General features: G+C 40.5%; 1 protein-coding gene across 7 annotated transcripts in view; it reads left to right on the forward strand.

The window, feature by feature from the left end:
* Nucleotides 1-1,968: 1,968 nt before the first annotated feature.
* The window catches only part of whrna (whirlin a), a 92,046-nt gene continuing 78,867 nt past the window's right edge, over nucleotides 1,969-15,147 (forward strand). For 3 of the 7 annotated variants that reach the window (XM_063011633.1, XM_063011636.1, XM_063011635.1), the window contains exons 1-3: nucleotides 2,409-2,425; nucleotides 2,537-2,673; nucleotides 3,079-3,989. In XM_063011633.1, the coding sequence (XP_062867703.1) occupies nucleotides 3,264-3,989 (726 nt within the window). In that variant the 5' untranslated portion in view covers nucleotides 2,409-2,425; nucleotides 2,537-2,673; nucleotides 3,079-3,263. Of the gene's footprint in view, nucleotides 2,455-2,536; nucleotides 2,674-3,078; nucleotides 3,990-15,147 lie in introns of those variants that run through there. The other 4 variants (XM_063011634.1, XM_063011637.1, XM_063011639.1 and 1 more) reach the window with 4 other exon arrangements.

The following is a 15,147-nucleotide window of genomic DNA, read 5'->3' on the forward strand; positions in this document are numbered from 1 at the left end:
TACTTGGTTTTATATTCCCATTCTCAATTTTACTTAGGTCTGGAGTGGACTGTATGGTTGACCATTTTCACAATTTTAGAACAGCTTTACATTTCTGTGCATCAGCTGGTGCACAGTTAGTAGGCAGTACCTGTCGCCATTTGCAAAATATGCTACATCTTTCATAACTCAGCTAAAGCTTTACTAAACAAGGCCTTCTTATTATTAAAAATAAGTGTTATAAAACAAAATAATTAAAAGTGACTTGTTTTTTAGGAAAAAAGTGAAATGTTGAATAATGAATTAATCACACTGCAGAAAAGTTCTAAAAGTAAGTAAGCCGTCATCTTTAAATGACAGTACCAATGCCATAACGTGACCTTAAAAATTTTGTTGTCATGTTCTCATATTTCTATTTAATCAAAAAGGATTTCCAAAACCAATAAGAATAAATTACATGAGAATAAATTAATACAAAAATCCCTAATCTAAAGGTAACAGATGCTGGAAACAATAATCCCAGCTCTCATGGATCAGACAAAACTGTGAGAATGAGGATTATACATTTGCCATCCATATTGAAAGCTGTTGTCAGGCAATGACCACAAGATGGTACATTGCAATTCATCCCTGTCACAGTAATCTATGTATTTTATGGTGATGTGGGGAGAAAACTGATGAGTACCTAGTTCTAGGCAATAATAGGTGTAGACAACTTAGATTCACACATTAATGATATTAAAGAGAAATAAAATGCCCAGCACTGAGATGGATGGATACAAATATAGAAACAATGAACGAGCCAAACTAAAAAGGATGTTCTGGAGAAACACTATCCATATGGTCGCCAGGAGTCCGAATTGACATGACGACACTTAATCAATAAATAATAGGGATCCCCACCTCATAATTAATGCACAGGGTATTGGAATGGGAAGTGCAACAAGCTCAGGTGTCTACATAAATTTGTGCCTATAATGTACAAATGTGAGAAAGTATGCCAGCATTGGAAGTCTTATTACTTATGACGTTGTGCCATACCATAGGTTGACATGCAGTGGAAATGGGTCTTTTTCCAGTAAAAATAGATCCTTTAATTAAAAATACATTGGGTAAAAATTTGACTCTTGTGCTTTCACTTAGTTTTCCTTCCCTGTATAAGGAATTCCAAGGAACAGAAAAAAGATGATGTGTCCCAAATATCACACAATTTACTAAACAATGAGATAATCTAACTATTCAAGCTCACTGAAGTCTGGACACACATACATATTGCATCAGGGCGGCACAGTGGCTAGGTGGGTAGCACTGTCGCCTCACAGCAAGAAGGTCCTGGATTCGATTCCCAGGTGGGGTTGTCCGGGTCCTTTCTGTGTGGAGTTTGCATGTTCTCCCCGTGTCTGCGTGGGTTTACTCCGGGAGCTCCGGTTTCCTCCCACAGTCCAAAGACATGCAAGTGAGGTGAATTGGAGATACTAAATTGTCCATGACTGTGTTTGATTTAACCTTGTGAACTGATGAATCTTGTGTAATGAGTAACTACCGTTTCTGTCATGAATGTAACCAAAAGTGTAAAACATGATGTTAAAATTCTAGTAAACAAGCAAACAAACAAACAAATACATTGCATCACAAATAGTGGAAAACACATTGAAGATGTTATTGATTAATATTCTGATGAAATAAAATACTGTTTATTGAAATTATGCATTTTTCCTATGTGTCCTGACTTTAGGGACACCCTGTAGAAAATGATGTAGTGTCTTTGTCTCTAGTACAGCGTAAAATGGCAAAACAAACATTTTCACATCATTTGGCAATAATAGCATCAACAAAATATTGACCAGTGCACGTCCATCGCTCCATCGCTCCTTAAAGAGAATCAATGAGTCAGGAATCGGCTCTTAGCTGTCACTTAAAAGAACCGACTCGTGCTGATTCATTTTCAAACGGTACACACTACTAACATCCAGAGAGGAGTCAGTTCACTCGGAGGCTGCTGAGGTGCTCGGTGCGTCGTGTTTTTTCTCTTAATAATGTGTTAAAACTCAAAAACGCGGATTGTTTTTGGATATTTGTGAATTTGCGATACTTTTACTGGGATTTTGTGGATATACAGAGATATTTTGGTTGATTTGTCAGTTAAAAATAACAACTTCGCATAGCTGGTGTGTCGGCGCGAGACCGAAGATATTCAAATTTTAACGGACGTTTGTGTCATGAAGTGTCCAACTTGAGGGCAGTTTTTGTGGAGGCTTTTGGTCGCTTCGGACAGGTAAACTGGTGTCCTGTGAGCCGGGGAGATGGTGTCGGGTTGGTGACAGTGTTCCTGAGACATTGGAGACGCTTTTAGGCTACTTGAGCTGTGTTTGAAGAAGCGACGAGAAAGGACGTAACACCTGAAAAGCCTGTCTGGACTGACCACACTTATGGATAACTACTAATGGTAAACACTGGACCTAACGGTCTATTAATGTATGTCCTTCCACTTAGTCCCATACAGAATATTCTAACTTCACCTGCACTTATAACAAACATTGCCTTTGCTTCATCTTAGACCATGTCCACGTAAAGCTCGCTCGACTGTAAACAATCCTGACTATATTCCAGCAGCCTCTAATTCAATGCAGATTTGGTCTCATGTTCTTCATGGATTACACCACACCATATGGATCATTTTTCTCCTGGCAGAAGGTGAATAGCTTTTCTTAGAGACCTTGACACAGACCACTGTTTCGTGTGCTTTCAGAAGCGCACTCAAACTCGTTCAGTTTGTATGGGCATGGAGAAGTCACCCGCTTTCGTCAACCGTAGTTACTTACATGGAGTTAGGCCGTGCCACAAAATTTGATGACATTCTGGAACGTTCTACACCTCCAAATAAATAATTGAGGTTGCTTTAGGTGTGTTTGATGTGGCAGATTTGGTCATATAAAAAAAATACACATAAATGAATGAAAAAAATGTCTGGATCCTTAATTGAAGAAAAATGTTTGACTTTAATTGTAGTTAAATGCATAGAATGTATAGATCAATAAGAATGGTTTCAATGGTGAATGCTTTAGGTATCCATACGTCTTATGTGTTGTGGTTTTCAAGGCAAATGGATCGAACCATCTCTAAGCTTCCTGACTAGACAATCAGCATGAACAGTGGCATCCAAGACTCGTGCCACCTTGTGCCGGCCGTTGGAGCCCCACTGCCCATGCTGGCTCTTCGTTCCGGCCCCTAATCCTGGTGGAAATTGAGGGGTACGGGAACTGGAGTGGCGGGTGAATGTGAGAATGAGCACCGACTTGGAGCGTGTGTCGCTGAGCTCCTCGTCGGCCGGCTCGGTGGCCTCCAGCGCGCGAACGCTCTCGGCCAACGTCCGCAAGCTCCACGATGCCCTCAACCTGCTTCTGAGTGACCCGGAGCGCGAGCAGTTTGTGCACTGCCTCAACGTCTACCATGCCAAGCGCAACGTTTTCGACCTCGTCCAGACGCTCAGAGTGATCCTCGATGCGCCCAGTAAACGACAGCTGCTGCCCATGTTGCGTCTGGTCATCCCGCGTTCGGACCAGCTCCTGTTCGACCGGTACACCTCAGAGGGACTCTATTTAAAGTCTGATTTGCTAGCCACTAGAAATGGAGAGCTTGAGACCGCCTCGAACTCCTCTCCCACAACACTAGCGATTCTACCTACATCTCACACAGCTCGGTATGGTTCTCCCGATAGTCTGAGCACCAGCAGTGATGGGAAAACAGGACAAGCTCTGGTTCCGCTACTGGGCCGACATTTCATACCCGAGCCTCCAGGAGAGGTCAGACAGGTGACTCTGAAACGGCACAAGAGTAACGAGGGCTTGGGCTTCAGTATCCGTGGTGGATCTGAACACGGTGTTGGGATCTTTGTGTCTCTGGTGGAACCGGGCTCGCTGGCCGAGAAAGAGGGACTGAGAGTTGGAGACCAGATCCTCAAAGTAAATGACAAGGTTTTTGACAGGGTCACTCATGCAGAGGCGGTCAAGGTAAGTCCAGTGTTTTTTTTTTTGTGGTCTCCTTTTTCATACAAAGCAAAAGACCTGCGTTAATATGAACTTTTATTATTGGACCAGACTGGCATGGGACCTGGCACAGTGTTTTTAGGCCCACAAAACTCAAGGTTCCATAATGTAAAAAAGAACCATTTTTAATCATCTGTTTTTAGGCTATTATGGCCTAAAGTATGTGGACACCTGATCATGATCTTGTTGGACATCCCACCCTAAGTATAAATATAGGTTGGGTCCTCCTTGCAGCTGTGATTTTGATGTGTCTGTGGGAATTTGTGCCCTTTCAGTCAAAATAGCATTTGTGAGGTCAGGCGCTGTTTGATGAGTAGACCCATAAATTGACATTCCAGTACTAAAAGGTGTTCAGTGTGGGTAGGGTGAAGCCCAATTGAGTCCCTCAACAACAAACTATTTAATTTACTTCATATCATGAGAAGTGGGTGTCTTTAATAATTGAGAGGGACGTCCACATACTTTTGTGTATCACTGAGTTTCTCAAGCTAATTCTTTTAAAACAGAGACTGCTGCAAACCAGCACAAATTCTTCAGCAGTGAACTAATCCATGTTAATCAGTCAACAATGAGACAGGTCCGGTGATAGACGGCTATTAAAGACTCCTATGTGACACTAGAACAGTCTCTCATTGACTTGGGGATTTTTTCTTGATTAGCATATTTGTCCGTGAAGAACTTAAAGGTGAATAAATGAATAAATACCTTGTAGTAGTATTCAGTATTTAGTAGTACGTTGTGTTTTGTGAATATGTGGATAGCATGGACATGAGCAGTGGACTTGTAGGTGTTTTTTTCATGTTAAGTAGAAAAAGGACTGTAGACTGTTTTTGATGGGTAACCATCACTTTAGGTTTATTAATAGTAAAACATATGGTGTAATACCCAAGCCTTTGGGTATTTAAATGTCTTTTAAAATTGACACAATAAAACACTCTGTTTTGTGTTCGCTCTGGACTTCTGGACTTTCGTCTCTTTTATGTGTTCGCTCTGGACTTTGGTCTCTGTTTTGTGTTCGCTCTGGACTTCTGGACTTTCGTCTCTTTTATGTGTTCGCTCTGGACTTTGGTCTCTGTTTTGTGTTCCCTATGGACTTCTGGACTTTGGTCTCTGTTTTGTGTTTGCTCTGGACTTTGGTCTCTGTTTTGTGTTCCCTATGGACTTCTGGACTTTGGTCTCTGTTTTGTGTTTGCTCTGGACTTTGGTCTCTGTTTTGCGTTCGCTCTGGACTTGTCTCCCAGGATCCACTGTGGCCCAGCATTTACAACCAATTACCTTATTCTATCATAGCCCACCTGCAAGCCTGTTTTCTTGTCTGAAGCTGTTATGGTAGTGATTCTCAACCTCTCTGGCCAGTGACCCCATATTAAGGGCTCCAGATTTCCACTACAGAGCTGTGGGTTACCAACTGGATTGTTGTGGGAATCACAGCTCTGCCATGCTGCCACTGTTGGGCCCTTGAGCAAGGACCTTATCCCTCTTGGCTTCAGGGCACGGTACAATAATAACAATATTATAGAAAACAGTATAATCTAATAATAACAATATTATAATTAGATTATTATTCCATTTCACCACTTCTTTTTTTTCTGTAAGGATCTGTCAAATCATAAATAATGAACTATAAGGAAGGCAGTTTGAATAAGGACATTGTGGTGGGGATATCGCAAAAACATTTTACTGAGATATAACAGCTATTGGGGTGGGCTATACTGCCTCAGGAGATCAGATACATTTAGTCTAAATTTAGAATAAAAAAAACAGATTCAACGAATAAAAAAGACTACCCTATCCTTCTGAGACACAGCCGCCTTCTGTAACAGCCGTTAATATTTTAAAAAATACATCTTTAAACTTCGCTGATAGTATTTCTTTCTGTAGCTTTTTTTTTCTAGCTTCCCTGAAGCACAGCTGGGAAAAAACGTCTTTTATCTGAACAGTTTAATGTCGAGAGATTTATGGCATGATTAAGTAAACACTCAAGTTTTTCTTCCTCCTGACTTTTTCCTACCTTATCTTTTCCACTGGGAAGCCAAAGCCATGAAGCCGGCCACAGAGTAACCTTTAAATCCTCCACATCATACCTGCACACACAGCTTGGTTAAAGGGATGAAAAAGTGGCTGCCGGTTAACCTCTCAAACTCCGGCGGGTACAAAACTAATATTTAGAAAGGGAACGAACTTCTGCTGTCTGTCCGAACATCTGAGTCTCTCAGTGTCTGGAAAAGACAAATAAAAACCTCCTTTTTACTAAACACTTAAGCTGAGAACTAACGTGTACTTACTAATGCTCATATTTATTTCTATAAAAAAATACTTTGTTCTAACAGTTTTAGCAGATTTTTATTCTTTGTCTATAGTCTACTTAAACTAGAGTAGGGAAATGTTTACTTTGGAAGCTTTTCTGTAAGTCGCTCTGGACAAGAGCGTCTGCTAAATGCCCAAAATGTAAATGTATTCTGGTTAATACTCACGCTCGGGTGGTGCAGCAGTACAACATGCTAACCCACTAGTGCTGAGATCCGGAGTTTGAATCTCAGCAGTGTCACCCCAATTTTGCCTTTTCAGAAAAGTGAAGCCTGTTATAGCCACAAAATCGGGTGGGGTGGTACTCTATGATAGTGACCATGGTTTTTAAAAGGTGATGTCCAACAAGCTCATGGTCAGGTGTACACTTATGTTAAGCCATATAGTATATATCTAAGTAAGTAGTTAGGTTTTGAAATGGATCTAAAATGTAGCATGAAGGCCGCATCAGGAAGCCAGTGGCAGTGGAGCAGTGTGACGCTTCAGTAGATTAAAAACCAGGTGTTTTGAATCGGCTGCATTGGTCTGATGATGGACATGGAAAGACCCACCAAGTGCGAGATACAGTCGTCCAGCCTTGAAATGATGAGAGTCGATGACAATCTTGAGTGGCTTTTATGAAGTGGTATGGCGGAATCTTTCAAGTACGAGGAAAAGAACCAACATAATTGGGTTAGGATGACATGAGCCAAGAAGGATAACTGACTATCCAGGACAACACCAAGGTTTTGTGCATTGAAAGATGGTTCGATGTGTCATTCAGAGCAAAGCCCTAGAAACATATTAGCTCAGTCTTACTGGGGTTAATTTTTAGATGGTGAGCTGACATCCATATGGAGATATCTGCCAGATAAAACACGTAATGAGACTCGGGTGTCTGAAGGAGGAAATGACTGGATGAGCTAAGTGTCATCAGCGTAGGAATGGTAGGATAAGTCGTTGGCGGGGAGAGTCGGTGTATAATGAAAAATTAAAGAACCAAGTACAGAACCCAGTGGGACTCCAGTTAAAAGACTGCCTGGAGATGTAGATCATCTCCATGACACCTGGTACGAATGTTATCCTCTGTGATGAACCAGTCATACCAAAGTTGGTGAGAATGGACAGGAGAATTCTGGGATTTGAGAGTTGGAGAGTCAAATCTTTTTAGGAACCGTTGCTCAGATGCACAGATGGAAAGAAATTAAAACTGACTTGACCTGGCTTGGCGCCATCGATAGCCCGTGTGGGGCGATGCCAAGGGGCGAGAATTGATCCCCCTTTTTTAGTCCTTCTTATTTAGTCTTAATGGTGTTAGAAGTACAAAAAACGTGGCTGACAGAAGCAGAGATTTTGAAAAACTATCTCCATGTGTTAACCAAACGTGCCAGCTTGCCATCTTATCTTTGATTTTTTAAAAGCAGAACGAGGACCATCTGTTTCAGGGACACAGCGAGTGTCCTTTAAATCTCTGGTGGGTTTTACAGATATTGTAATCCATCTCAGTTCATTCAATCTAACAAGCAGCTGAATGAACCCAGTCTCTAGATAAAAACCGAGGTGAAGCTATTTGGACGTGAGAAAAGCTGCGTTTTTCTGTTTGTGTAGTAACAAGTGGCATTACATGATGGGTCGTCCAATCTTTCGAACACTCTCCAGCTTTGCCAGCTTTGATAGATGGTGGTCATACAGTCTTTCCTTTCTTCCTGGTGAAAGAAAAGCAAGATATCGACTACAATCCTGGAGATGTATTTTTTGGTTTCTGTTGTCTAGTCACAGTTCCTCCAGTTAATGGCAGGGGCAGGGGTAGCTCAGAGGTCAGGGTACAGGACTGGTAATCGAAAGGTCACTGGTTCAAGCCCCACATCGGCCAGTCTGCCACTGTTTGGTTCTTGGGCAAGGCCCTTAACCCTCAATTGCTTGCAATGTTGCTTTTTTTATCCTTCCTTCTGTCCTGACTTTTCTACTTTCTTTTTCTTCTTTCATATATTTTTCTTTATATCTTTACATTCATAGCTCACTTCTTTTTTTCTTCCTTCTCTTTTGTTATTTATATCTCTCCTTTCTGCCTTTCTTCCTTACATCCACCCATCCATCCACCCACCCATTTATCAATCCATCCATACATCTAGACATACATTTATACATACATTTATACATACATAATACTTTCTTAACTGTTCTTTCTCTTTTATTTCTTGTTTATTACTTCTGTTTTTACATCTTTCTTTTATTTATACATACATTATTTTACTTACTTATTGCTTGATTTTTTTTCTTTTTTCTTACTTCTACGTTACGTTACTTTTTCTTTCTCTTTCCTTGATTGTTTGTGTTTTTCTTTCTTGCTTTCTTTGTTTCTTATTTTTCCAGATAGTTTTCCATTCTTTTTTACTGAATTTTTTTTTTTTTTTGTGGTATTTATTTGTTTCTAGTTTTACTTTTGCTGTTCTGTGTATTCATCCGTGGCTCGTCCCCTTCTTTAACCAGACAGTAGGAGTATATCGGTGATTCCCCAGCTGACCTTCTTTCTGTAGATTGGCAGACTAGGTCAGCGATACCACAAGACTCTTAATATCACTCTGAGGTTCTCAGTGATGGTCGGCTAGCACATTTACACTGCTGTACTGCGTGAGTGCCAACAAAACACCTAACAATACTAATTCCAATTAAAAATGGTATGGGTTTAATGTCTGGCAAAATTCTACATTTCTTACTACACATACTGTCCTGGCGACCAGCCAGGGCACAGGCGGGACTAAACTGCATCCATGCTGTGCTTAGTGGTCATTTTTATGATAATGACTGTGTAAAATAATTACTGTGTGTACAAAATAAATGAGATAAAATGAATGATGTGCCATGTTCCAGCATGACTGTGCTTTTTCTTTTCCTTACGTTTTGTCTTTTACATATAAACACAGTTTAAGTTTGCCTGTACAGATCCCCGACATCTGCGGTGATGCAGAAGAACACTGTTAACCTAGCCGTCTCATTCAACATCCATAATCACTCATCAAGAAAATTATATTAGTGTATTTAAATAAGTGTATTTGGGTCTTCTTCTTCTTTTCTTTTTTTTGTTTGAATAGTGTATGAGTTATTTGTGTGGCTTTCAGGACATAAAGCTCTTCATGAAAATTCAGTTACTGGCTGTTGTTTCTGGCTCAGATCTGTTTTTTTTTTACCCGTTTATAAATGCTGATATTGTGTGACAATGAGCGCAGCGGAGGGAAAAAATCAAAGATTTTGTTTTCCGCTGAGACCTCATTATACCTGAAGGGGTTACTAGTTTCTGCCTTTAGCTGTAGATTGGTAGCTGTAGATTTCTTCCTTCCTTCCTTTTTTATCTTTCCTTCTTTTTGGTATTTTTTCCTCATTATTTTTTCCTTCTTACTAACTTTTTTATTTATGTTTCATTTCTTTCCTCCATTCTGCCTTCTTTTCTTCCTCCCTTTTTTACCCTTTTTCATAATGTTTATTCCTTTTTCCTATTCTCTATTTTCTATTTTCTCATCTTTCCTTTACCATTATCTTCACAGCTCAGCTTTTCATTCTTTCCGTCCTCTCTTGTTTGTTGTTCCCTTTTTATTTGCTTGTTCCTTTATTTTTGCTTTATTCTCTCTCTCTCTCTCTCTCTCTCTCTCTCTCTCTCTCTCTCTCTCTCTCTCTCTCTCTCTCTCTCTTTCTCTCTCTCTCTCTCTCTCTCTCTCTCTCTCTCTCCTCTCTCTCTCTCTCTCTCTCTCTCAACACCATTGGAACAGATACAGAGTACAAACAAATGCACTCACACTGTCTTATATTGTCTGGACAGGGTGAAAGAATAGCATCCTTTAAAAAACTGATTATACATGTCTGCTCAGTCAGAAAGGACACATGATGAAGGCGACGAGGGGTAGTGAAGGAAGACTGAGGCGGCAGAATGAAGAACGATTGAAGTTCTGCGTATTTCTTTGGTGTTGCTTCAATCCACCTGCTTTAAAAAAAATTCAAGCAGGAAACAAGGTCACTTTATAAAAAAGTAAAGTTTCACGAGAGTTACATGCAGTCTTATGTAAAAGTTCTGCCGATTCTCTACATGAATATAAGATAAAATCCTCTGCAAGGAACACACTTCTACATATATAAAACACAACATGGCCAAAACTATGTGGACACGTGACCATGAGATGGTTGGACATACCATTGCATACCCATGAGCTTTAATATAGAGCCCCTGCCCCCACCAGCTCCACTCTAACAGCCTTCTTTCTCCTGGAAAAAGAGCAGTTTAAGGTCATGCTTTTTGTTGAATTAAAAGGTCTGGCTCACGATCAGTGTTCCAAATGATTTCATAGATGTTCCAAAAAAAGTGAAGTTGAGGTCAGGCCGCTGGAGTTTTTATCAGCTTGGCCACGACGGGCCACAACAGATGGCAATGGCCAGTCTGAATCGCACAAATGTGCAGACCTCAGCGTGTCAGTTTGTGGGCAGATTGAAAACCCCTAATCTAAAAGAATCCAACTGTGTGTGATTGTCATTCAGTCACACCTTTTCCATTTCATTCACCCCAGTATATGAATGCATCAGTAGTTTTATTACTTCTCATCTGACATCATAGAGTAATCGGTTGAGCAAATCCAACCCAGAATAAAAATAAAATTGAACCATAATGTCTAGGATAGGCGCTAAAGGCCTGGCGGTGCTGAGCAAGCAATTCTGACTGAAAGACGTGTTTTATTGTTATGCAGATGAAAGCAAGTGTCCCTACATGTTCATCTGTATATGTACATGCTGTAACTTTCATTAACATTTTAACACAGCCAATAATTGGAAGTGATTTAATCTTCGCTTCTCCCTTCATAGCAAACACTAAAACTCCTTTCTCTGTGTAAGACTTGGCTTTTTTCCCGGTTGCTCTGGGAGGAAGAATCCAGTGCAGTAATTCAATACACCCCACCTGACCCTCATATCCCTCCTACCCGTTTATCTGCTGTTCGCATCATCCATTCCTCACGTACAGATGGTGGATGGGAAAATACGAATTCTGGGTTTAATGAGAAGTCTCGCCAGTCCTTCCTTACTGTTGGGTGTCGTGGCTCTTGCTCAGGCCTCTGATCGGGTGGTGCCTCGATCAGGGATTCCTGCTGGTAAATAATTAAAGGTGTAAGCAACATTACCTCAGCAGGGCCACTGCTGCTAAGATACAAGGGCCAGGTCAGCAAAACATTTAGCACCGTATAGGTATATTACAGGTATAGTTTTGCTAAATTCTGCCCCCAAACATGATGACTGAAGTCAGATATTTACATACACATCTGGGGAACACAATGTTGTAATTTTTTTATGTCCTGAATAAGTAAAACAGGAATTATAATGGCTATACCTCCAAATCAGTAATCTAAGTTGCTCTGTAAATTTTGATCCAACATATTGATCAAAAGTCTTCATTAGATTTAGGAAATTATTTATTAATTTATTTCTGAACAGAGAAGTGTTATAATTACGCAAGTCCAGGAAAGTAAACAGTTTCACAAAACATTTAAATCCCAGGACTCCCCAATGCACGTCGCACGTAGTGCCTACCAAAGCTGCTTTATTGGATATACAGTGGATTCCAAAAGTATCTAGTAAAGAACAGTACACTTTATTGTGTTCTGGATTTGATTCTGAGTTGATCTAGCTGCCAATCAATCACCACATTATTGCCCATAATGACAAAGTAAAAATGTATATTTTAACAAAATCAAAAACTAAAATTATTATTTTATTGTTATAATTATTTACATACAGTGTATCACAAAAGTGAGTACACCCCTCACATTTCTGCAAATATTTCATTATATCTTTTCATGGGACAACACTAAAGACATGAAACTTGGATATAACTTAGAGTAGTCAGTGTACAGCTTGTATAGCAGTGTAGATTTACTGTCTTCTGAAAATAACTCAACACACAGCCATTAATGTCTAAATAGCTGGCAACATAAGTGAGTACACCCCACAGTGAACATGTCCAAATTGTGCCCAAATGTGTCGTTGTCCCTCCCTGGTGTCATGTGTCAAGGTCCCAGGTGTAAATGGGGAGCAGGGCTGTTAAATTTGGTGTTTTGGGTACAATTCTCTCATACTGGCCACTAGATATTCAACATGGCACCTCATGGCAAAGAACTCTCTAAGGATGTGAGAAATAGAATTGTTGCTCTCCACAAAGATGGCCTGGGCTATAAGAAGATTGCTAACACCCTGAAACTGAGCTACAGCATGGTGGCCAAGGTCATACAGCAGTTTTCCAGGACAGGTTCCACTCGGAACAGGCTTCGCCAGGGTCGACCAAAGAAGTTGAGTCCACGTGTTCGGCGTCATATCAAGAGGTTGGCTTTAAAAAATAGACACATGAGTGCTGCCAGCATTGCTGCAGAGGTTGAAGACGTGGGAGGTCAGCCTGTCAGTGCTCAGACCATACGCTGCACACTGCATCAACTCGGTCTGCATGGTCGTCATCCCAGAAGGAAGCTGACGCACAAGAAAGCCAGCAAACAGTTTGCTGAAAACAAGCAGTCCAAGAACATGGATTACTGGAATGCCCTGTGGTCTGACGAGACCAAGGTAAACTTGTTTGGCTCAGATGGTGTCCAGCATGTGTGGCGGCGCCCTGGTGAGAAGTACCAAGACAACTGTATCTCGCCTACAGTCAAGCATGGTGGTGGTAGCATCATGGTCTTGGGCTGCATGAGTGTTGCTGGCACTGGGGAGCTGCAGTTCATTGAGGGAAACATGAATTCCAACATGTACTGTGACATTCTGAAACAGAGCATGATCCCCTCCCTTCGAAAACTGGGCCTCATGGCAGTTTTCCAACAGGATAACGACCCCAAACACAACCTCCAAGATGACAACTGCCTTGCTGAGGAAGCTGAAGGTAAAGGTGATGGACTAAACCCAATTGAGCACCTGTGGCACATCCTCAAGTGGAAGATGGAGGAGTTCAAGGTGTCTAACATCCACCAGCTCCGTGATGTCATCATGGAGGAGTGGAAGAGGATTCCAGTAGCAACCTGTGCAGCTCTGGTGAATTCCATGCCCAGGAGGGTTAAGGCAGTGCTGGATAATAATGGTGGTCACACAAAATATTGACACTTTGGGCACAATTTGGACATGTTCACTGTGGGGTGTACTCACTTATGTTGCCAGCCATTTAGACATTAATGGCTGTGTGTTGAGTTATTTTCAGAAGACAGTAAATCTACACTGCTATACAAGTTGTACACTGACTTCTCTAAATTATATCCAAGTTTCATGTCTATAGTGTTGTCCCATGAAAAGATATAATAAAATATTTGCAGAAATGTGAGGGGTGTACTCACTTTTGTGATACACTGTATATACAGTATATTCAGACCTTTGTTGAAGTTCTTTCTTCAGCAATTACAGCTGCGAATCTTTTTGGATTCTTCTCTTCAGGCTTTGCGCACCTAGTCGGTTCAAGGTTGTGCCTCTTCCAATTTAAAATAATTGAATTCACCGTTGACCTGGGAACATGCACAGCCTTAGAAATTCTCTTATAACCTTGCTCTAATTTATGCCTCGCTACAATTTAATCACAGACAGTTCCTTGGACTTGGTTTTTGTCTTGACTATGCAGTGTAAATTAGGGTCTCTTGTAGACCCAGGTGTGGGCCTATGTCCCACTCAAATTGCATAAGCTAGCCACATCTCAAGGATTTGCAAAATTCTGCTTTGAATGTAAGATTTTAATGTTTGATATTAAAACATTTTCTTTTTTGCTTTGATGAGCAAAATGGTATTGATTTAAATTCAAAATCCACAAATAAAATGCTCAAAAAGTCAAGTGGTCTTGATACTGTATGTCAGGTGACTGGGGAGGCTAGTGAAGTGCGCTGAACTCGTTTCCATTTAAAGAACCAACTTAAGATGACATGCTTTGTGACATGGCTCATTGTTCTGCTGAAAATAGCAATTGTAAGTTAATGGTGGCCATAAATCCAGAGACATGGTCAGCAACAAAACTCAGATGGACTGTAGAACTGAACCAATGCTTAAATGGGTTTGGGGGCAAGTGTGTCACCAAGAAACCATGTCTTTTTTCATCCCACCACCATCAGCACCCCGAACTGTTAACACAAGGTATATTGTTTCATAATATCCCAATGTCAAAAACATTATTTGATCATCCAAGTTCAGATTTTGGACATTAAATTGTGTTTCCTAAGACTGTAAAACCAGAACAAATTCTCATGTAGCTTAAATCATAGGAAACCAAGTTTTTATTAATGAAGGGAACCTTGGACAGACAGAGTACAGAAAAATGAGATAAACCCATACAGAGGAGATGCAAAAATCCCTATGTGCAGGTACTGGAACAAGAATGCCAATAAATAAACAAATCTGCTGCTATGTTCATCCAGGCCAGTTTATTAGTGCAATCTGTTTGGTTCAGTCATATATAGACAACAATAAAATGCTAATATGAACAGTACAAATTAGATCAGATTGGGAACAAACCTGGCATTGTGAATGCATCCCTGAAGCAAACACTCGAGAAACTGTAAGAAGCCACGGAAATTGAGGTTCAGATGTTCTTGACTTTTGATATTTTCCCTTATTTCTCCAGGAAATATGTAATTTCCCTTTTCTCCCTGTGCCCTCTCTGTGATATTCTCACTTGATTAGAGTGCACATTACCTGTGCACATGTTCTGAATGCAAAATCTGGCTTCTTGTATTGTATGAAGTTTTGCAGACCAAGTGTAGACACCAAACCATACAAGACATGCTGTAAATGGAAATGAAATCTCACTGATGTTGTCATGACCTCAACACTAATTTAATTATCA

The sequence above is a fragment of the Trichomycterus rosablanca genome, chromosome 16, assembly GCF_030014385.1.
Source record: "Trichomycterus rosablanca isolate fTriRos1 chromosome 16, fTriRos1.hap1, whole genome shotgun sequence".
Classification (NCBI taxonomy): domain Eukaryota; kingdom Metazoa; phylum Chordata; class Actinopteri; order Siluriformes; family Trichomycteridae; genus Trichomycterus; species Trichomycterus rosablanca.